At 35.4% G+C, this 24,048-nt stretch overlaps 1 protein-coding gene across 1 annotated transcript in view; it reads right to left on the bottom strand.

Moving 5' to 3' along the window:
• The window catches only part of LOC128547819 (ferroxidase HEPHL1-like), a 31,613-nt gene extending 8,116 nt beyond the window's left edge, over positions 1 to 23,497 (bottom strand). Inside the window, exons 1-12 of the mRNA XM_053521153.1 lie at positions 23,358 to 23,497; positions 18,934 to 19,181; positions 18,553 to 18,765; positions 18,018 to 18,160; positions 16,848 to 17,032; positions 12,911 to 13,017; positions 11,787 to 11,952; positions 9,648 to 9,973; positions 8,175 to 8,386; positions 6,321 to 6,471; positions 3,087 to 3,299; positions 2,460 to 2,694 (exon numbers count right to left, since the gene is read on the bottom strand). Coding sequence (XP_053377128.1) covers positions 2,460 to 2,694; positions 3,087 to 3,299; positions 6,321 to 6,471; positions 8,175 to 8,386; positions 9,648 to 9,973; positions 11,787 to 11,952; positions 12,911 to 13,017; positions 16,848 to 17,032; positions 18,018 to 18,160; positions 18,553 to 18,765; positions 18,934 to 19,181; positions 23,358 to 23,497 — 2,339 coding nt within the window. The remainder of the gene's footprint in view (positions 1 to 2,459; positions 2,695 to 3,086; positions 3,300 to 6,320; positions 6,472 to 8,174; positions 8,387 to 9,647; positions 9,974 to 11,786; positions 11,953 to 12,910; positions 13,018 to 16,847; positions 17,033 to 18,017; positions 18,161 to 18,552; positions 18,766 to 18,933; positions 19,182 to 23,357) is intronic.
• Between the last annotated feature and the right edge of the window lie 551 nt (positions 23,498 to 24,048).

Genomic DNA, 24,048 nt, shown 5'->3' with positions numbered 1-24,048 from the left:
GCCTATCCCAAGCGTTCTCCAGTTATCATCCGAAAACCGATTGGTCTACAGACCGACCGACATCCATCATCAAACAATAATATTTACAATATACCCATACTCCTTCGAAGGAGGATAATTAATTTTCAAGATGCCCATGTCTCCCCCAATGTATAGTCGTAATAGGCAAGAAGTCAATAGAGGATAAGAGCGAAAGACAAAGAGACACTAATGGTTGGCTGCAATAGGGATCATCTACTTGGCATGTCCAATCACCCTATGAAGTCTCAAGATTCTGGGTCAAGTGGTTCTCAAGTAAACCGTTTTCCATGTTCAGGCCCCTGTAACCTTGACTTTTAATCGAGTGAGCCCAAAGTCAACAAGGGTCATCTACTCTGCAAGTCCAATCATCCTATGAAGTTTCAACATTCTGGCTCAAGTGATTCTCAAGTTATTGATCAGAAAGAGTTTTTCCATCTTCAGGCCCCTGTGACCTTTCCCTTAAGTCAAGTGACCCCAGAAACATTAAGGGTCATCTACTCTGTAATTCCTATCATCGTGATTGAAGGTTCTGGGTCAAATGATTCTAAAGTTAGTGGTTGGAAACTGCTTTCCATGTTCTGGTTCCTGTGACCTTAACTTCTGATCAAGTGATTCAAAAATCAATAGGGGTCATCTACTCTACATGTCCAATCATCTTATGAAGTTTCAATATTCTGGGTCAGGTGGTTCTCAAGTTTTTGATCAGAAGCGGGTTTCCATGTTCAGGCCCCTGTGACCTTGAGGGTTTGACAGGTGATTTAAAAAAAAATCAAATGAGATCTCATCTTGGTAAAAGCAGGCTATGAATATATTATACATAAATTACATAGATAAAAGACACTTCAGAATAGTTCTTAAACTAAAAAGCAACCATAACCGAATATTTACAATGATATTAAAGTGTTTTAATTCAATTTTAAAACAACCAAAACAACTACAAATGTCTTCAATATCAGCACACATCATGATCTTCAGGTTGCCTTCAGTCATTTTTTTAGTTGTAGATTAATGTAATATGTATCATAGTACAACTTTTTCTATTCTATATTATTTTAGTGTTGTTATATTTTCTGGTCCTTTAGGATCATGGAGTCCATTCAACATATGTGTAATAGAGTTCCGCTATAGTCGGTGCTAGGGGGCGTAAGGGGTGTTGCACATTTCATTACCTCTCATGAACAGACTCATTCAAACCAAGTCTGCTATTATTCTTCTTGGTTGCATTCTATGCTTCAAAAGGATCTTTTTACGAATTTTATTGTTAAAAATGCAAATATTGAAAATTGAAAGTTTTCAATCTTAGTTTGAACTGTCTCAAATGATTTCATTGCAGTCTTCCGAAGCCCGCTACTGTTTAGTTATCCGAGAAGAAATCGTAGGCCAGTTCGTGAATATTTGGGGACGAAAACACCGCGAATCTACCGGCGATTAAAAGGCGAACTTGTTTAGAATAATGTTTCTTTCGAATTAATTATACTCTTTAATGATATGGCAGTCACAAACACCAGTAGAATGTAAAATTAAATCCAATTGAAGCGCATATGTTCGTATTTTCGGGAAACAGGTACGAATTTTTCGCCCCCTCCGTTACGGCTGCAATTTTTTTCTTAAGTCGTGCAAATAGAAATTATTAACGAAAATATTATGAAAGGATCGTATCTTTCTCTATGAAAAATAAATAAGATAACACCTCTTCTGTTGATTTCATGCAATATATGTAGATCTACGCGGATGGTGCTGAAGTATTTTTGTAGGTTATTTATTTTTTTTGGTCACGTGATAAAGAAATGTTTTGGTCATGTGATTAAAGCAAGCGTGATCATTTTCATACGCTTCGTTTTTGTTATAAAATATAGATAACCACAAATATATACTTAAGCCATGTATTTTTTGATAAAGTTGAATTTCAGAAGCTTTCTGAAAGTTAAACAGACTTGAATTACGTAAAATCTATGGAAGACATGGAACTACTTGTTCTTCAGTTTTGGATAAGAAATTTCGACCGTAAATTTGTGGTATGGTAAATCTGTGGTCACGCTTCGCTGCCCACAAAAACTAAACATACAGTTCAAATGACGTCACCTATCACAGTGCATATAATAAAAGGCTTTCGAAACGTCGACTCTATATAGACAGACAGTTCGACGATATGAAAATGGCAATATAATACGTTATTTTTTATGCAAGAATAGTGATAATTATAATACACATTTTCCATGCATTAACATTTGCAGTGCTGAATTCCTCGCCCTGTGACTCGGGCCTCTACACACAGTCCTTGTGCTTCTGAAGAGGTTAATGCACGACAAAATGTGTATTAACCCTATAATATAATACGATTGTCTGCTGACAATATACTTTTGCACGGTTAATAATGTTATTGAACGGTTCACAATACATTTTATTATTATGAAGACAAACAGTTTTAACGCACTTACGTGCCAGGACTTAAAAGACTTTCCCCATTTATTGGATCTATTTTCTCCGGGCAGTAATCCCAATCACCCTCAATGACGCCGATATAATACCGCCGTGTCACACCTTTAAGCATCGGCACAATACGAGGTGGAGGAATCTTAGCAGGGTGTTTCCCCGTGCAGACCATTACGTCATACCAAGCAAATAGTCCCTCAGATTCATAACCAAGTTGACCGGTGCGCAGCAATAGCCTTCCTGTGGATATCATGGATTAAAATACCGTGTGTTCGATGCCATTTACAATATTCATGTCATTAGCATTTTTACCCTATTAATAAATTATATTTTAGCCGAACTGAAGTTTTTCTCTTTCTTTCATTCTACGACTTGAACTGTGAGGCAGTTCGTTTAAACATTTGATAATCATCAGTCGCAGCACCTCGCTGTAGGCTGGAATATATTCATTACATCGGATAACTTTGGATTTCACTGGTCTATACAGAAAGACCAAACACAATTTATCTGTAAATCTTGTTTTGTAAAAGTTATGCGTATGACGTACGCTTTTCAAGATACATTTGATTATAATCAACAAAGCATTATGCTAGAAGGTAAGCAGAACATAACACTGATCTGTGCAGTCTTACCTGCCTGATCTGGAATCATTGTCACTGTTTGTCCATAACCAGGAAACACAGAAGTTGTGTCCAGTTTTCGGCCATCGTGTAGGAAGTTATTACCCTCAAAACTAAAATGATGATGATCGAACCTTTCTCCAAGACCATACATATGCCATGAAACACGGTCACCTAAACACATATTTAGTCCCCGGAGTGTACCAAATGTACGTCCATTTATCGCTTGAAACAGAAACAGGTTTTGATATTAGTTTATTAGGTTTTTACTAATATAATCATATCTAATAATAAAGAGGCTTGACGATAGTCCAGTGTATGAGCCTGTACATAAGTCAGTGTACACAGAATTGCTCTCCGCCAGGGGAATCCCCTAAAGAATTGAAAGCTATTTTTTGTATAAACCACAAAATCACGCTAACAATTCGTGGATAATTTGCAAGAAGTCCCAGTGCGGTTAATATCAGTATTAACGCACAAAATAATAACAGTCAATTCTTATATTTAGTATATTAACAATTTACGCTAGCTTGCTATAAAACATGTGATTTCTTTTCAGGTGTTTCAGAAAATCAAAATAATGACAGGATATTACGGGAGCATTAGTGCCAGGTGCGTTTTATTTATTAACACGAAATTTCGAGATACTAACTCGAAATTTCGACTTACTTAACTCCAAATTTCGGGTTAGAACGGACCGACCCACAGACCGAACGACAGTCTCACTCCTAAATACCCCCAAGCTTCGTTTGTGGGGGTATAATGATTTCACAGTATGAGTCTATTTAAGGTACCCCGGTTACTAGGTATGTCGTGAACTTGGATTTTGAACTTATGACAACGGAAGTCTTCTGCTGAGCATAGAATATCAAATAATTCATCTATGGTGTTTTTTTTGGTCGAGTTGTACATCACACCCACACATATATAGGTCATTGGTGACTTTCCAGTTTTTCATTGTTAAGAAAGACCCCCAGGTGCCCCTTCGTGCATAATTTCAGACATGGATAGGCACATGGGTAGAACTGCTGACCTTCAACAAGCCAACAGGATGCTTCCTCAAATGAAAGAATTCTACACCCAAAATGTCATTTCAAGTCCACAGCCGTGAGGTGTATGTGATTTGAAGCCTAGCAGCAACCTGAACAAACCGGCCACTTAAGCCTCTAAGGATTTTATTTACAGATTCATTTCTGCAAGTCCAAGAAATCTAAAATAACTGTCAGAAGAACTATCTTAAACCCAAAGGTCATTGTACGAATTAAGAGTTAGTAACCCGAAATTTCGAGTTAGTAAGTAGAAATTTCATTTCTGCAAGTCCAAGAAATCTAAAATAACTGTCAGAAGAACTATCTTAAACCCAAAGGTCATTGTACGAATTAAGAGTTAATAACCCGAAATTTCGAGTTAGTAAGTAGAAATTTCGAGTTACGTAAGTCGAAATTTTGAAATATTAACTCGACATTTCGAGTAAGCAAGTCGAAATTCGAGTTAATAAAACGCACCTGGCACTAATGCTTTTCCGTAGGATATAGATCTTTCCAACATCTAAATAAAACTGCCAATAAAAAAGACGCGCGCTCTCGTTCTATTGTAATTCGCCTCCCGATTAAAAATACAGTTCCGAGATTTTATTTGAAATATTGTTAAATCCAGTGAAAAAGCATACAGTCGTGTCGATTGAATTTTGATCTTTACCGTAAGAAAAAAAGTAGTTACAGCTAAAATTAAATGTTCATTTTTTGGAAATTTTGGCATCCAATTTCGAAAGAATTTTTCGAGCGACAACATTTTGTTCATGATTTTTGTGAATGACATCAGATTACGCGTGAACGCTCGCGGAACGGTATCGCACCAATGCTGTTTATACAAAAGGAGGGTTTTTCTTTCTTTCCATACAAGATGTATACTGTATGTAAATATTACACAACAGCCACAGGGACATACTGTAAAACACATATATGGAAAGATATATAAATGCGTTATAGTATGTTTAAACTGACTTTGCAGACATCAGAGCGCCAAGAGCAACACGTTCGTGTGCACGATAAAGCAAGACAGGGGACATTTGTAGAACCATTCCGTCCTTTGAGGAGATTCAAGAGCTATTTGACATGAAGGTCTCAACCTGTCCCGTCATCGAAGAACAAAGAGGCAAGCGTAGTGAACAACTATAAAACTTTGAGCGCTGAACATTAAACATGCAGTGTGTCTCAGAACAATATGGTTGTGATACACGTTGTCATAGGAGTGTCTTTAGATTGATTTCAAATTTCATAACTTATTCAGAATTCCGGTAGCCCTGCTGAAAAAGGTCTTTGGTGATAGTAATATTACATAGGTTAAAGTATGTTCAAGTTCACAGATCTTTTTAACAGAGAAATATGAACTGAATAAGTTATTACACGGGGCACATCTCCATCAAGGAAAGGGAAATCCACAACAACAAAGATAAAATCATCTTGCTTGACATAAACTTTTGTACGTATAATACCGTTATTACGTGAGAAATGTATACTTCTAAAAGAAGCAATGGTATCATAAATACAACAGCAACGCTGTCAAAGCAAAATAGATTATCCATGTGAAATATACCGTTCATACAGTTTTATCTGCATAGACTAAGGACAAATGTTATGTGGAATTCCAGATTCCTTACATATAAAATAAGTATTTGAGGTAGCCGATGTTCATTAAATTTATAAAACTTTAGACGAGTATCAATCATATTTAAAAGCTATAGTGACATAAGAATTTGCATTTCCTCGACGAACCTATTTGACACAGGTAACTTCCATGTATTCAGCAATCTGACCACGACTGGCATCAAAGTCATTATTATAAAATATTCTTTACTTTGGACCTTAAGAAAATAAAGTACGACAATAATATACGAATTACCGGAGATGACATGACCAGCTTCAGAATAACAAACTTCAGCTTCAACAGTTGCAGTCAGCAGGAATAATCCAAATCCAAAACAATTTCATTATAATCAAAGATCACATTTCTAACAGGTATTTTATATTCTTAACAAGTAATAGGGGTTTCAGAATGTTTGTAATTGATTATATTAATTAGAGAATTTCCTGTCACCTCAATTCTCAAAGTTTATATTTTAAATACAAAAACATGTATATATAATCATATTATGCTGTCCTTTACACATACACACACTGATAATAAAAGCGAAAAGAATAAATAAAAATCAGTTTTTTGATGTGGCGACCTAAACATTTACCTTACCTCTCATGTTATTTGACAGTCTAAATTGTCTGTCCTGTTTGTTTACTGCCCATGGCTCACCAGCAAAAGTATTGACATTCTCGTCAATATACCAGGAAAGGTTCTCGTCTATAACCATCCAGTTCAAAAAGAACTCCCGATTAACGCCAATCTGAAAACAAACAAAAAGCTGAAACTATATTTCCTTACTCGACATTATGATTTAAAGACTTACAAAAGCAACGATAACAAAAACAGTTCAAACACCAATAAAAAATGCATTACTTGAAGTTTTACAGTTCAATGTTTTCGTGCCCTTTATTTTTATTATACATTGTAAGTTTTTTTCACAGTTAGATACTAGTTAAGTGTATCTGTGTTTACATAAAATATTACTTAGATTTTCAAATCTCCATCTTATAAGACGGGTGCAAGATATAGAACAAACAAACAAGAGGGCAATGATGGTCCTATATCGCTCACCTGAGTTTAGTTGCTTGCTTGAACAAATTTCTTTGCTAAAGCTTAAAAAACACAACAACGATCCAGGGTCATGATTTGAACAAACTTGATAGCTGACCACTAGACAATATCACATACCAAATAACTAAGGTCTGGGCCTTATGGTTTTGGACAAGAATTCCCGATATAAGTCTATAAAAATAATGTGACACCCAGGGCAGGGTCATATTTGACCTCAGGGGGATAATTTGAACAATCTTGGTAGAAGACCACTAGGTGATGCTACATACCAAATATCATAGCCCTAGGACCTATGGTTTTTAACAAGAAGATTTTCAAAGTTTTCCCTATATAAGTCAATATAAACCATGTGACCCTCGGGCGGGGCCATATTTGACCTTAGTGATATAATTTAAAATTCTTCGTATAGGCCCACTAGATGATGCTACATACCAACTATCAAAGCCCTAGGTCCTGTGACTTTGAACAAAAAATTTTTTCAAAGTTTTTCCCTATATAAGTCTATATAAACCATGTGACTCCCAGGGTGGTGTCATATTTAACCGTAGGGGGATAATTTGAACAATCTTGGTAGAGGACTACTAGATGATGCTACATACCAAATATCAAAGCCCTAGGCCCTGTGGTTTTGGACAAGAAGATTTTCAAATTTTTTCTCTATATAAGTCTATATAAATCACGTGACCCTCGGGCGGGGCCATATTTAATCCTAGGGAGATAATTTGAAGAACCTTTGTAGAGGACCACTAGATGATACTATATTCCAAATATCAAAGCCCTATGATCTATGTGGTTTTGGACAAGAATAGTTTTAAAGTTTTTGCTTTCGGTTGCCATGGCAACCAGAGCTCTATATGGAATTCAATTCTTTGAAATATTTTCAAAGAAGACTACCAAAGAATCATCTCTGTGAAGTTTCATTAAGATTGGCCTGGTGGTTTAGGAGGGGGTGTTGTTTAAAGGAAAGTGTGGACGGACGGACGACGGACGGAGGTACGGAGGGACGACGGACGGACGCCGGACGGTGAGCGATCACAATAGCTCACCCCGAGCACTTTGTGCTCAGGTGAGCTAAAAAGGTTGGGCTGTTAGGCTACAGACCACGTGAAGGCATTTGATTACGTTCTTGTGCAGTTCCGGGCTACGTATTTCTTTGTCTATCCGTTTTACTGCTATCCTTTATATTCATTAGGAAAACTGGTTTTTCAAGCATATAGAAAAAGGAAAATAGCGAACAAGTCTACTGAATCTAGACCGCGTGTGCTAGGAACAGTTTAGAAACAACCTAAATAATTTCTGGATAAGGAGTATTATTTATGACGTTATTCTAATGCGCACTATGTATTATTCTAATCATTTCCTATAATATTAGTATACAAGCTCATATCTGACCTGTTTGCCTTTAGGTGAAAGGATTCCTGGTTTACAGACAAGAAGCGGACCAAATAGTCCGGTATGAATGTCTCTGCGCAGGTCTACGGCGGAGTGATACATGTAAGTAATACATTTTGTATTTACTGGCGTCGGTGCAACCTGCTTCGGAATATTCAACTCATATATCCTGAGTCCACCTGGACGGACAACAAATCCGGTTTCTCGTGTGTCTGCAAAAAACAAAACCAGGCTTTATTAAAAACCTTAGGTAAGATATGAAACTTTGTCATGTTGACTATATGACTTATTTCTGCTCTACCAGTATTTTAATTTATACCAGTAGAATAAAAAACACCGAGTAATTCAAAAAAAAAGAATAGAAGTTGAACACGGAGAACGCAGCAGCACATAGAACACTTCACGTGGAAATTGCTTAATATGTAAATATATAAACGTGTACACCGACTAAGCACGAGTACACATTATAAAAATGAATGCAATGATTGAAACACAGATGTTATAAACACATACACACGTACCATAGAAGTTTACTAGTTTACTGATGTCAATGTTTTCATTTTTTGGAAGTATTTCCCTTCGTTTTTATACACAGTTTCAGTCGCTTTATCCAGTTTTTGAATACATTTAGGGATACCCAACTTACGCTGGTAAATATTAAATCCAATTGCTTGCAGTGAGCCAAAATGCCTACCAAATTCATTTATTGAAATTTCGGAAAAAGAAAATATATATAAGCAGCCATAGGAGTAAATTTAGGATCAACCAGGTTCAGGTCTCAGAGAATTAGAAATTAACTTGAAGGATAAATGCATTGTCAAAGTGAGCCATATCAGTACAGTTTGAAAGAAAACATTCGTTGTTTGAAAGTCACAATATGCTGCGATGGGCGTAACGGGACATCGTAGAATTTTATGTACTTTTTCTAGTGACGTGACAGGTATTGAAAGGCTGAAATGTTTTTTGTATGGGGACTTTAATATAAGTGATTACACTTAGAGAGGCCAAGTTTAGTGATGATCCATCGAGTGATTCGTGAAAAATTAATTAAATGACAATATAAATGTGTCATCATAGTCACACTACTTTGTAAAGGTAGAACATCGACTTGCGGGCAGTGTACCACAAAAGGAGGTGATCAGGAGGTCAGAAGGCGCAAAGACGAAGGATCCTGATTGGCAAGATCAAAACAATTTGTTGAAGGCCTAGTACATTCTAATGCATTATAGACACTTACCTTTACCTCCGTGGGCGAATGGTTAAGGTCACTGGTTTCCAATCACTTGCCGTCAACGCAACGGGTGCACAATATGTGAGAATTGCTCATAGCTTAATTACGGGGGCTAGGCGGTTCTACCCAGATACTCGCCCGTTAAACAATACCCGAAGGGGCACCTGGAGTCTTCATCCACGGATCAGAAGGTGTTCGATTACCGGCACGCTAAAAGTGCAGAATAATTACTTTCGGGCATCAATATAATAAAAGGGCCGTTATAACAAAATATTTTTTTTTTTTACCATATCGACTGTTTTTGTAGAAGGCCCCTTCATTTTCCTTTGTTATAGAAACACCATTGGCAAGAAATGAATATGGCCTTGATGCCCTGTTCTTGACTACAACGAGAACTCTTTCTCCGACTTCAGCTTTGATTGGGGGGCCAGCAAGACCATAATGCATCTCTCGTTTTCCACGTAGTATTGGCTTGGTAAAAGTTTTATCAGTGTATTGCCGATAAACTGCTTTCTTGTAAACTGAGCCAATCCGGTGTCTTCCGCGCTGCAAGAACTGAGCTGCCCCTCTATAAAGAAAGATTAAAACAACTAAAGGAATCTGTCATCGAACAGGTGTCCATTTTCCCAATAATTCAAGGCATATACATTGTATCAGAGCTAAAAAGAACCAATATTTACGGAATGCCATATTTTCATGCGACAATACGTTGCGTCTTTCAGTTCGTTTTCTTGTCTTGTCCTGTTTTGTTTTGCTTTTTTTTTCACAGGGGAAAAACAGATGCCAGGTTTTGACTCGTATTTTTTTTTATTTAGAATTAAAAATACCTGATATTCCTATAACTGGGTTCAAAGGTCAAACTATTTAAATGCGAGCACAAGTTATTCAGTAACTTACGCTGTAGTAGTTATATAATGATAGGTGGAAGTGTCTGAATAATTTGTGATAACCTGATATATTAACACACAGTACTTGACCCCACCACGCTCATCACATCACTTCTAACAAACTATATCGATAAATTGTTATGGTAATTGGATTGATTTCAGAGAAAATAGATCTGACCTATTTGTAAGCTAGCGATCAATCTGTCTCAAGTAGCTGACGTTGTCACATCGAAGATAAAATAAATGATTTATGTTTTCTTTGTATCGAATAAATGGGAAAAAAAATAGAAAACCACAGGTCTCGTAACAAGACATATGAAAATATTGCAGATTCGGTGTGTCTGAATGCTAGCGTTTGCGCCCTCATGCGTTAGGTTGAGCCGAACTCTCTATTTACATGTAATACAAGTACAGTCAGAGACACCCTCAGATTTTTTCACACTGCGATGTATATGGAACCTTCGATGATACACAGGGTGTAATTCCATGAAAAGCGGCGTATGGTCCCTAATTAGAATAATAGGTTTGCCTTAAACGAGGAACCAATGGTTAGACCTAAACAAACTGCAGTTTAGAGAGGGTCTATGAGGATATGGAGCCTGCATATCACAACATTTGCTTGAACCAAAATTTAAAAAAGCAGGCACTATTACAAAGAGGAATACAGAAAGATGTTACAGCGTGAGTTTTGGAATCCCCCAAGTCGAAATGTCCAAGCTCAAAAATAAAACAGTACTTTACTACAACATAAATGTCGTGCTGTAGAACCTAAAGAGATGGAAATATATCAGCTCTGACAGAAAGTACGGGGATGACTAGTTTCGCAAATTGGGGAATGAATCATTTAACAAGAAAAGATTTCCAACTTCATAGGCAGAATTAGAGTTACAACAGCGTTGCTAAATATACAAAAATGCATAGATGCTAAAAATAACAGCATTGCTGAATAAGCTAAAACACGAGTAGTTCTCACGAAGATACATACATGTACTTCAAAGTGTTGTGCAGAGCAAGAAAGTCAGCGCGCGGTTTACAGCTAAAATATACGGATGTTTTAGTCTGTTGACAGAAATGGCTATGTTTTAAATGCTAAAGGAACTATGTTTTACAGACCAACATTTTTCCTAATTGAAAAAATCAGAGATCACACAGTTTGCAGAGCACTGGTGCCTACATTTTGAAGAACGTTAGCAATAAAGGTATACAGAACGATTAAGCTAGAAGAAAACAACAAGGTTAAGACAGTGTTATGACGCACAAATTTCAAGCATATGCGTGTCGGAAGCATTAGATATTGTACCGTTTAATAACTGCATAAAACAACTTATAAGACGGGTAGTTAAATAAACCAAAAGGGGTGGCAAGCATCCGTATGTTCAACCCAAAGAGTTGTTCAAGGAACTTGGATTTGAAAAGAAGATGTACAGAGGATCATATATCAAATATCTTAAAAGAAAGAATGCAGTCAACAATTTGAAAAATAAGGTAGCTTACGGATTTTGTTTCCCGTTAAGTCCTGGAGCATAGTCCCAGAGAACTTCTTCTATTGCAAGATAATAAGTTCGTGTACGCTGTGGTATAATCGCCTTTTTGTATACATACTTAGTTAATGTTTTGCGAGACTGGCATTGCTTTACATTCAGGAATGCCCTCATTCCCTCTGTAAAGGAAAACAACAACAAATCTAAAGTATTTCGAAGTTATGTTTTATCTTTGTCTCAGATCAATATTGTGCTACCATCCTTTCTGCAACACAATGCTAAAAAACGATGCTTGGACATGACGGTGACTAAAACCCCAGGTGAGCTTTGAAACGGGAAGTTAAACATTGTCGAATTTTGCGTTCATGGCCTTTGACCTTGGTCATGGAACATAGTGGCGTTGGTTATGTTAACTAAATGCGGTTAACAACTGTTGCAAGTTGCATAAAAATGTTTCCTAACAGTGCACGGTGCTTATATAAAATCGTTGCCCACAAACAGTAACTTTAACCTTAGGCGTAGTGCATCATACGTGATTCACATCGTATTGTGATTGGTAACTATTCGTAGATTGAATAAAAAAGTGGTAAACGGGTATTTGAACTTTGGCATTAAAGTGTGACATTGACTTTGGACCTTGTGATCTAGGTCGTGAGCTCTGCACGTCGTCTTTATGAAGTAAACATTTGATACGTGTTTTATGAGAAACCTCTAAGCAGTTTAAAAGACATGTAGAGCTGTTTGATCTTCGACTTCTTATTGTAACCTTGACCTTGGACCTAATGACCTTCGGCCTACGTGATTCTTGTATTATGATGATTGGTGATAAAAAACTGTGTGAAGTTGTTTGAAAATACACGAAACTGTATCTGAGTGGCCTCTTCAAGAAAAGAATTGCAGATGGTCTGGCGAACGGACGGACGCATGTGTCTGACTGCAATATAGCACAACTATACTTTGTATCTAGAACTATAATGGTGAACTCTGTAATCCTCCGCCTTTGGGATAAATTCTTGGGAAATGATATACGTAGGCTTGATATAGTAGTCCTATATAAGGAAATGCACTTGGACAGCAAAGATAACGATACTATGTAACGTTCCATTAAAATATGTTATAGATATTTGACAAACATACCTGCATAATGATACTGATTTCTGCAGTACATAAGCCATCTTCCAGGGTTCATAGGGGTCATATAACCGGAGTAGAAACTTGCAGGATGCAAGGCTACTGTGTCCGTCCTACAAAAGAAAACGTTTAAACCATGTATTTGACAATAAACCATTCTCATCTAGTATGGTAGGGTCATTGACTGGAATTTGTTACCATTCGTCACCGTTTTAGCAAATTTAATTGAGGAGAAAATTATTTTAAGTGAAGAAACAAATCATTTGGCTGGTAGAAGAATATCGTAGTGCTACCTAAACAACTCCATACGAGCTCTTCTGGTCTTTTTCTTCACTACCGAAGCTGGAAAATGGTGATTTCTTACTAAAATATTCAACCAGACAATAAAACGAAATGGGTTGGATAGAGAACAAGATCTTGTTTCAGAAGCTTACTTTAATATATTTATACAGGGTTTTAAAAAAGCTTTAAGTCAATCATAGGGATAGGGGTCTGTCCGGAGATCAAATTAAGATAATAATATTTATTGTACAACAAACTTGTTACGAGACCATGAGGTTTTTGTTTGGAATAGAACTTGTGTTAAAAGGTCTTAGAGACGTTATTTCATGTTTATGTTGTATTGCCTTAGTTTATGAAAGATGTCAGTTAAATGATAAAACTGCACTTTTCATCAATGAAAAGTAAAAGCATGGTTTCATGACGATTGTAAGAATGTCAGTTTTTTCATTGGAGAGTGAAAGTTCATCACTTATGTCCAGACGAAGGCATTAATATTAAGGTGGAAGAAATGGTTTGATCAAGCGTCAATCAATCAATCAATCAATCAGTCTTCAAGATATATAACAACAAACAAACTTTCACAATAACACTTCTTCAAGTTCTTCTTCGAATTTAGTGTTCGTTTCATACCTCGGACAATGTGTATAATTGTTGTCGTTTTACCTTTATCTGAGTTTTGTGCTCAATGTCGAACTTTTATCATATCAGTCAATTGTGTGCATGTAAAGAATAACATTATTCAAACATACATTTAAAGCGAGATGCAGACATGTTTTGCAAAAACAAAATGTCATTTGCGTATAATCTATAAATTTTCATTTTTCTGCCACTGTAAAGCAACACTTGCATCCACACAACCCCGCGACCCACTTGTGTAGTATAAATCCACTTCAAATATAATCTATATTTCAGATTTCTGTTCGCCCCCGCCGCACCCACCCTTTATCGTTTCATGATTATGGTTGCGTTAATTTATTAGCTGTAATATTATGAAATAAATCGCCCTTTTTGTCCTTTTCAAAGCGCAAATAACTTCGCACCGACAAGTAATAATATTACGGATTAATCAGTTCTGCAAAAGTGATACAGAATATATTTTTTCCTATTTATAGTAATATTCTGAATTCTAAAATACGGAAATAAGACGAGTCAAAAATGTGAAATGGATGTTCAATTTTACGCCCTTGGTAGAATAAGTCAAGTGAATATATGACGTCTGTCTTAACTATTGAAGTATTCACGGTGGACATTTTTGCAGAGTCAAATATCATAAAAAAATGCGGTACTTTCATGACTTGAGTTTCATTCGTTTGGAGGAGCGTGGATTTATATTAATTGAATTTGTTTATTAAAGTATTAGTCCCTAGTTTTGCAATGTTGTGGCGTCTTAAAATTCAAATGACCGGACTGGGAATCCATCTAACTGCTCTGTAAATCAATTTTAGTTTAAAAATAGGTCTGGAAATAATGCAACTGTCCCTCAAGAAACTTCCGGTAAATTAAGCAAAGATAATCAATTCACACACACACACACACACACACACAAATAACCAACGCAGCAGTACGAAATGAAACAATGGCAATAAAAAAAAGTGTAACTGCTGAAAAATGATACTCTCAAAATTGCTATACCCATAAAATAGAATTATGATGTTTTGTCATCAGTTATTCCGAGGTGTTTACATGCTACTAATCTTATTATAATAAGTAACTTCCTGCATTTCGACCATTTTGTATACAATTTGATGAATTTAAGGAATATTAAGAAAGTTCTTGCCAAATTCCTTTACGCAACGTTGCTATCATTATTGAAAATCAGTCTGAGATAAATTTAGAATGAAATAAATTATTCTTATCATCTTATCGCTCGCTCCACTCTATTTTGTCAAGAAAGCAGCTTTCTTCCTAGGACAAAAGGAACGGTACTCCGTCAAAACTGCATTACGCTTGCGCAAAAATTCTAGGTGCCTATCTATAAAGTTTAATGCCTGCTCTTTTCGTTTGCTACTAAGACTTGCTACAAACGTACAAACATTTTGTTACATTTGTTAAACGTATTGACGTCCCATGGTCTTGTAATACTTGTAGTTTGTTGAATTTTCATTTCAACCGGTCGCTTATGAAGATAAAGATAAAACAGAAGTATGCTTTCTGCGAAACTTTTACCTATTCAATTACCTTTCAAAACACTGTCAATACCTTGGAGATTTTACTTATCTGATCACTTAGCCTAATGTGTTTTATAGCTTTTTCATGGGGTAATTTGAAGCTTGCAAAATTGGAAAAACGGTTAGGCCTTATGTGAAATTTGCTTATCATCTCAAATAATTGTAAATATATTTTAAAGTAATCAAGCCAACTTTTCTTTATCTGCTGCTGTATTCTTTTATGATATGTATGCACATAACTAGAGATAAAAGTATTGTCACCATAACAGTGGTACGTAATGTGTATCCTAACACGATCCGCAGCAATTGCTATATAAACATATAGCAAAATCGCCTATGTATGAATCTACGATAAAATATGGTTGGCTGTTACATTTCACCCCCTATGATTGTGACATAAGAGATTCTACTTCAGTTCCATTACATACGAATTATTTCAGGGCCAAACGGTTAAACAGCATTTCAAAAACATAAATATGATAAAAGTCATACTGACTTATGTGTAGGACTGTAAAACACGTTCTGATCTCTACAAGCGAATTCAATTAGCTCAATTATGATTCAGCGGTGACGTCATAAATGTATGACATAAAGTATGGCGTCATAATGATGTGACGTCATATAAAAGTTAAACTCGTCACTCGTAACACAGGGTCAACTCGCCTAATTTGATGATTCTGTTCAAAATTAGTTTGCGAGCTGTTAGGTTACTAATTAATAAATACTTCTCAAAATTCTGATAAAAAGGAAACAAATATCTATACGTTCCATTGGCTATGCAACACTTTCTAACCATAGGGGGTAAATTGTAACAGCATATGACCCGAATGACGTATTACGCAGAAAATGTAGTAGATCTACTGTAAAATGCGAATTATTTGCGTTGTTAGAATCGAAATAATAAATATGTTCCAATAATTTTATCAATTAATAAAATATGGGCAGTCGTTTGGATACGAATAATTAAATCACTCGTGCTACGCACTCGTGATTTAATTACTACGCATCCAAACTCCTGCCCATATTTTATTAACTGATAAAATATAGGAACAGATTTATTATTTCTTAAATAATGTAGTATTTGTTCATTTTCTCATTTATTATCTCCCTTGCATTGTAAAATAACATAGTCAAATAACATTTGGTTAATTCGAAGGACTAAGAAATAAAGCTTTTGCTTTTTGTCATGTTTTATTTCTAAAACAAAAAGGTATTATCTCTATCCTATAGAGGTTTATTGCTTTTCTTTTTCCACCACTTATGTCTCGTTCAGCTATAGGTCTGTTACTGAGCATTTAGCTTTAACCATATCGATTTCCGCTTTCCTTAATTATTTAGTGTCCTTGTCTAACAAACACGTACCGCTCTTCCACGTGAACGCAAAATTTAAAAATAAAATTAATCTAAAAACAATTGTTTGTTTCAATGATTATTTCAGCCAGTTACTTTAAAGTGCACTGATAACAATAGCGTGTGAAAAAGAAGCAACTTACCGTTTCTTTTCTATAATCATTGTCTGTCCGTTCGCATGTATTGTATGCACTCCAAGGTTCAAGGACATAAAGTACCAGACGACACTTTCTCCTTCGCAAACGGGAAAATCCGGTAAATTGCCGTAAATGAAACCATTGATGTGGTACATGGTGTTGCTCTCCCTAAATTTAGTATCCTTTGTCTCCTAAAAAGAGTTCAGATTACATGAACACTTTTTATATATAACTGTTTCGCATACAGACACCAACACTACCTGGAAGTGGACCCGTAATGACAATCGGGAATTTCCGTTCAATTACGTTATCTCCGCATATGATTTCGGCATTCTCCAGTTGTTGAAGAAACCACTGCTTGTATGACCTACTTTTACGACCGAAGAGTGCCGAATAAATAAACGAAAATACGAAAACGCACGGAATTTGCTAATCGTCATTTCGGGTCTACTGCCTTAAGCCCACTAATGCTATGATTTCCAAACTTTTGTTACATTAAAATCATAATAAATCAAAATGATATATGCCTATATACTCGATTTTATTGATACTAATGTGACCTTACTTCTACTGGAATAGGCCTAAACCAAAAATTTAACAAATGGTTATGGAAAACAACAATATATACTTTTTGCTTTACGACGTTAACAATTATTTGCTGTTGGGCCATATGACATGTAAGAGAAGAAGGTCGAAGCCAATGTAACTTTCTCCAGTGACTCTCTCATCATATCCAATGATTGCTCAACAGCCAACGATAATATTTTGTTATCTGATAGTAGAAGTCATAAAATAATGACGATGATAGTGATAATAATAATCATAATAATGATAATAATTGATAATAATGCTTAGAAGAAGAAGAAGAAGTAGATGAAGGTGGAGAAGAAGAAGAAGTAGAAGAAGAAGAAGAAGAGCAATAACAACAACAATAACAATACCTTTCTTTTCTAAATTTAGCAGGCATTAAACAAAAAAGTCAACCGTTCTATTTTTCCTTCCTTAAAAACCACAAAGTTATAATTTTGAACAATGAAACTAGTTTTTCTATAGATTAAATAATAAACAATATACCGGTTGTTGCTTTCATACCTTAACATCAATATCAGGTTACTAAAATTAATATCAGTGATATGTATCATCTACAATATAGCAGTTGAACCATCTTTATCATACCTTCAGGCGCCAACAGACTCTTGGATCGCCACATCTCCGTAAATTCTGGTCGAAATACCAGTTGTTGTTTTCATTGGCAATGTCTGAGTACAGATATAGTTCCTTGTCGACGTCCAGACGATTTCCGTAATGATCGAGAATTCCTAAAATAAACAAAACATAAAATGCTTATGAAATTCTCAAATAGATATATGTACCTTAAAGGTAATCTTAATCTAAACCAAAGAGCTCATCACATTGTAGACTTGATTCTGGTATTAAATGTTCGCGTTTACAAATAGAATGATTTTTTTTTACAATCACACATGAAAGCATCCAAGATTTAAGCACTTTTGTCTCTCAAGTTTTATATGGAACCAACTAAAACAAGGTTAGTTTGCAAGTTACAAATGTATATATGTCAGTCATTTAGATATTGGCACATGTAGGCCTCCATTGCAACTTTTTTGGCGAGTTCGTTAGAAACATTTTTCCTTACAATGTTTCCAGTTAAATATGTAGGTCAGGTCTAAGAAGGTTCAACTAAAATACTCACCTTTCCTACAAAATACAGCTATACCAACTAAGCCTGTGTTAATGTCTTTAGGTGACCGTGTATGAGAATGATAGCCCCATCCGACACAGTTGTCATCTTGAGGAGTAGGCGCGTGAATCTTGGCAGCAATCCAGACGTACGTTACACTGCCACCTGGTGGCACAGCATCGTCATATTTAGCACTTCCGCTTGTACCATCGATGTAAAGTGCACCTTAAAACACACAGTTTGACCATTGTTTAGACAGGCAGTGCATTTGTTTTGTTGTTTTTTTTGCCCGACAAAATGTTTCCATGTCAAAAATTAATTACTCCGACCAAGTTCTTTTTAATCATCTTATTTGTAATTTAGTTAATTTTAATGAATAGAATATAAACTTACCTTCATTAGCTTTATTGTAAAGGAAGCCATGAGGGTGTATACTAAAATTGCTTCCAGAAGCCCAGTTTTGGAAATGAATAAACACAACATCTCCCACCTCAGCCTTAATGACCGGTCCAAGAAGCCCCGCCCATTCAGGAACTGGAAGAGGTTTTTTGAACGTTTTGTCTGTAAACCCCCGGTAAATTGCCTTTTTATAGGTGCTGCCTATTCTATCTGTCCGACGGTCAATTTTCTCTCGAGACAAACTGTAAAATGAATAGTACTATAATTAACGACACAAATATGAATTTCCAAATGACATTACGTAAGATATAATAATTAATAGGGTGCATATACATAAGAGTTATCTCGTAGGTCGTGTTGAAAGTGCTTCTTTTCAATTTTCAGAGTGTTATTTTCCAGGATACCCTATTCAAATTCCATCCGGTTAGCTACAGACAGAGATTACTAATTCAACCGCTTAGCTCAGTAGGTAGAGCGTTGGTGAGATCCTCAGGCGAGGCGTATGTTTTCCGTGACTATTTGATAAACGACATTGTGTCTGAAATCATAAGTCCTTCACCTCCGATTCATGTGGGGAAGTTGGCAGTTACTTTTCGAGAACAGGTTTTTACTGCTTTAGAATCCAGGAACACTGGTTAGGTTAACTGTCCGCGCCGTTACATGACTGAAATACTGTCGAAAAATGGCGTTAAACCCAAAACAAACAAACAAAAAACTAATTCAAAGCTGTTCACATACATATTAACACCTGAACTACATGTATAAAATATGCAAATACATGTATATTTATTTTCAGTAATTTCCAATATTGTCTTTGTTTTTTGTTTTAAAACTGTACTTCTGTATACCTGGTTCATACATTTTCAAAATTTTGGTTTACAGATTCATAAAACGTTACCCTAATATTTATATATAAGCGAAAGTGATATGTATGCTACAAAACCTACAGGAACTATGTAGTTTTATATGTACCGTATCGTTGCTTCGGTATCCTGATACATATATCGACGCCTCAGAAAAATTAGGTCGTAAGTGCAAAAATGCTATTTTGAGAAAACACGAAAAAACTACCTACAAAGAAAACAATCCATTTTACGTTTTAGATTGTCTTAGAAGCATAAAACGGATGCATTTTATAAAACACTAGAACAATTATATGGTCTAAAGAATTAATTAAATAATGCTCGAAAAGTGAAAACTACTTTTTAATTTTCGAGAAAATGACGGAAGTCTTGCGATATAATAAGGTCGTAACTGCCATATACGACCTTTTTTTTTTTTTTTTAAATATTACACATTATTCAAACTTTTGATCAAGTCGTTACTGCTACTTCTGGCCACTTTGCAAAGTTTATGGTTGAAATTCAATAGGTAATAGGCTAACTGTAGTACTTCAGTATAAGAGTAATGTACGCATAGTAAGCGCATGACCCAAGTTAGAGTTATAATTCTGGGTCTGTCGCCATTATAACATTATATTTCAAACAAATTGAAACAATATTAGTGAGCACTCAAACGAAAAGTACAGTACAATTATCATTCTTTTTTATTTGAAAATTTTAATCATTAGGAGCTTTATTCAAATGCAAACAATTGCAAACAGTATGTTCTTAAAATATTGAACAACATTAAATTTTAACAAAACTTTAATTTATTGGTGGGTGCTAGGGTATTTATATATATATATATACAGTCAAACCTAGCTGCAGAACCTTCCTTGGGGACTCAAAATGCTGGTATTTGTGAAAACATAATTTTTTCAAGACAGGTGAAGTGTGACTTTAGTAAGCAGGTTATGTATTTGGAGGTTGTCTACAGTACGGGTCCGACTGCATAAGGGAGTTCATCGGTTCTTAAGACAAGGGTATATTTACCAAGTAATATAGCAAAAACAAAACAAGATTATGTGGGATAAGGCCGTGACTTTATTATAAATTTTAAATGAAAATTATGGCATATTGTAAATATATAGCATGATATATAGGGGAATGATGAGAAAATATGAAAGACAAAGCTCAAGCTAAAATGCATGGAAGCAACATAGCAGCACGAAGGTACAGAAAACTATGAAAATAAGCGCAGAACATACCAGACCTAGTAGGAAATTGTAGGTTCTAGTGAATCGCAATAATAAGAAACGAGGCAAAGATGCTCTCAGAGATCTCAATGAAAATCAACAAAAATATTCTTCCTAGGTTAAGTAAATAAGATATGAAACATAACACTAAGATCAAAATAAAATCCGACGTAAGTTAAGAAAGTCTTCAGAACAAACGCACAAAAATAATAAAATATTGAAAAATTTGTTTTAATGTAATATATGAACAAACGGACCCGATGTGAGGGAATGGTTATAGCAAACTATGCTACAATAATAATATAATCCATCCAAGCGATTGACAGAGCTAACCAGCAGACTGGAAACGTAAGAAAACAGGCGGGATTTACATGTCTGTTTCAACATAACCCATGTGTTAGAGGTTTGTAGCAAAGTGATCCACAAATTATATAATATGTACGGACCTACAGTTACATATAATAAATGCAACTTTCGACTGATCACTAATAATCGTATGGCCGACAAGTTGAATAACCCTCTAACGGTTAAAGGGCGCCCGCCCAGTAACACCAATAATAAGAGATGACCCACTGAGCGCGAGGTTGCAGATACGAGAAGGTCAACCTAGACAAGTGATCTTTTATTTTTGATACTGCCGTAGTATACAAGAAATAAAATATTTTGCGGATCATGAAATATTGCTCACAACACGGACAAAATTAAAATGAAATTAGAATTGACTTGAGCCAAACATTTTGATAAAGAAGACTTTCTTTACTGTGCCCCGAATAAAGATTACAATTTGTAAGCGCCATTTAAGTCACGACAATAAAATAATTCTAAATTGATGAAATCAGATCAATGCAAGTAATGTATGTTTACTAACAAAATCAAGTTTATATACACATACACCTAATGTGCAAACGCCTTATTTTCATATAAGGTCGTAAGTAACACTTACGACCTTATTTTTCCAAGGCGCCGATATTGTATCGTAAAATTAGCGTTACACCCCTAAATGACACGACACATTTTTAAAAAATTTTACACACTCATTTATTCCTGAGGCGCAGGAACAGGGATGAGGCATATTATTTAATAAAGGTTTTTGTAATGTTTAGTTCAGTTCAATGTAAAGTTTTTTCTTTCGTGTTTTCTTTTTATTTCTTTGTTTCTTTGTTGAAAAATGTTGGGGGAACAATAATCTCCTAGATATACTTTGCCCCTTCACCCAGATGTTGCGCGTCTACATTCGGAATTTCTACATAAAAGGTCATGAAGTAAGAATTCCCGCTAGAAAAGAAATCACCAACGTGTTTTATAAGAATGTTATATGCAGTATTATCTAAATTTGCTATGTTGTTTTTTACCTTTACATATACTTTTTATCTACTTTTTGATAGATACGGAAGTTTGATATTAATCGCCCGTAAATGACAGAAATGAGACTTTGATGTTTATATTGTAACATTGTCATGTATTTTGTCCTATAATAAGGTAAAATTCTGAGGACAATGTTTTATAAAGTTATGAAGAAACGATGCTATAAAGATAATTCCAGACAATTCCAGGGAATTTATTTTATTTTTCATGAAATAGAAGTTCGTAGATTTTTTTACAACAGAAAATAGTTTATTTTGAAGGTCAGCAAAAAAGTAAGTCCAAGAGCAAAAACGAATATTTATACTGTACTTTCTAGCGAGAAGCTTTACATATTCTTCTTTATACAACAACAACAACAAAAAAAAGAAGGCACTACTAATCCAGGATTAGATATGATACATACTGGCCATTAAACAAAAATAAGTTTTCTGGGTATAAAAGATGAAACGCAATTATTGCGACTTCACTACGCGAAATAAAATTTGTGAATTACAGTTTTCGCTTATATTATTCAGCAAAATCACAACAGAATCACTTGCGATCTCCACAAAATAGGAATATCTGATAGTACTAATATCCATTGATGTATAATCTATCTGTAAGAAATAAGGTCTGTATACCACAATGAAAATAAAGTAAAAAGTATGTGATTTTTGAAATTATTAGTAAGTCAATTATTGAAAGTAGAATGTCGTTTTTTTTTAAATACATTTTGCAACATAATGCAGTCTATTAGCAATATACACTTACTGAATGGCTTGCTGGTCAATAGTCAAAACTGTTGCCCGAGATGTGTAGGACCGAGTGTCAATGGTTTCGACTAATGACCGATAAGCAACTCAGTAAGGGTTTTATTACATTACATCAGAAATTAGTTTCTACATATGTTGAATATAGGCCGGCTATATAGCACAAACTATGGGCCGGTAATTCTAAATAAACATTGTTAAGTACATGATAGAAAGAGTGTACGTACTTGTTGTCGATAGATGCCAGGTTCCGTCCCGACGGTGCGTAATCCCAGTCCACCTCTACTGCTGCGATATAGTAATGTCGTTGCGTTGCCGACGACAGCCTCACCCCCAGTGCCAAGATGAGAGTGCAAAATAGCCCCATGTTCATTTTCAGAATCCCAACGTTTTAATTAATGTAATATTTAAATCTAAACATATTTTTATATAATTTCGGTACGTGCTCAAAATTAGAATGACTATAATTGTTCCTATTTTAATATTATAATCAAATAATTGAGCGTGTTATATGATTATAAAGTGCAGAGTAACACAAAGGTGGACTGGACACGCTACTCGCACAAAACACCTGACAACTGAATGATATCTTGATACAGTAACGTATAAACAGCGTCAGATTTTGACGACCAAGAAACAATAAATAAATGACAGTTAATAACAATTTTCACGCATATGTTTGTCAGACTGCTTAGTAAGAAATTATGAAATTAGACCTGAAGTCTCACCTCACAATACAGGCCAGTTTCGAGGTCAGCGATGTGTTTTACAAAACGTGCCTATGACTCGACGCAAGCCTCCTCAGGTAACTTTAATGGCAACCAGTGTGATTTAATACAGTGTACAGGTTAGTATAAATACTGTATGGTTTTTATTTGGCGTGTCTGTATTTTGTCCGTGTGGGTTCGATACCTGTCA

Source organism: Mercenaria mercenaria, chromosome 1 (genome assembly GCF_021730395.1).
Source record: "Mercenaria mercenaria strain notata chromosome 1, MADL_Memer_1, whole genome shotgun sequence".
Taxonomy (NCBI): Eukaryota; Metazoa; Mollusca; class Bivalvia; order Venerida; family Veneridae; genus Mercenaria; species Mercenaria mercenaria.
The sequence above is the reverse complement of the archived record's forward strand: the minus strand, read 5'-3'. Positions and strand labels throughout refer to the sequence as shown.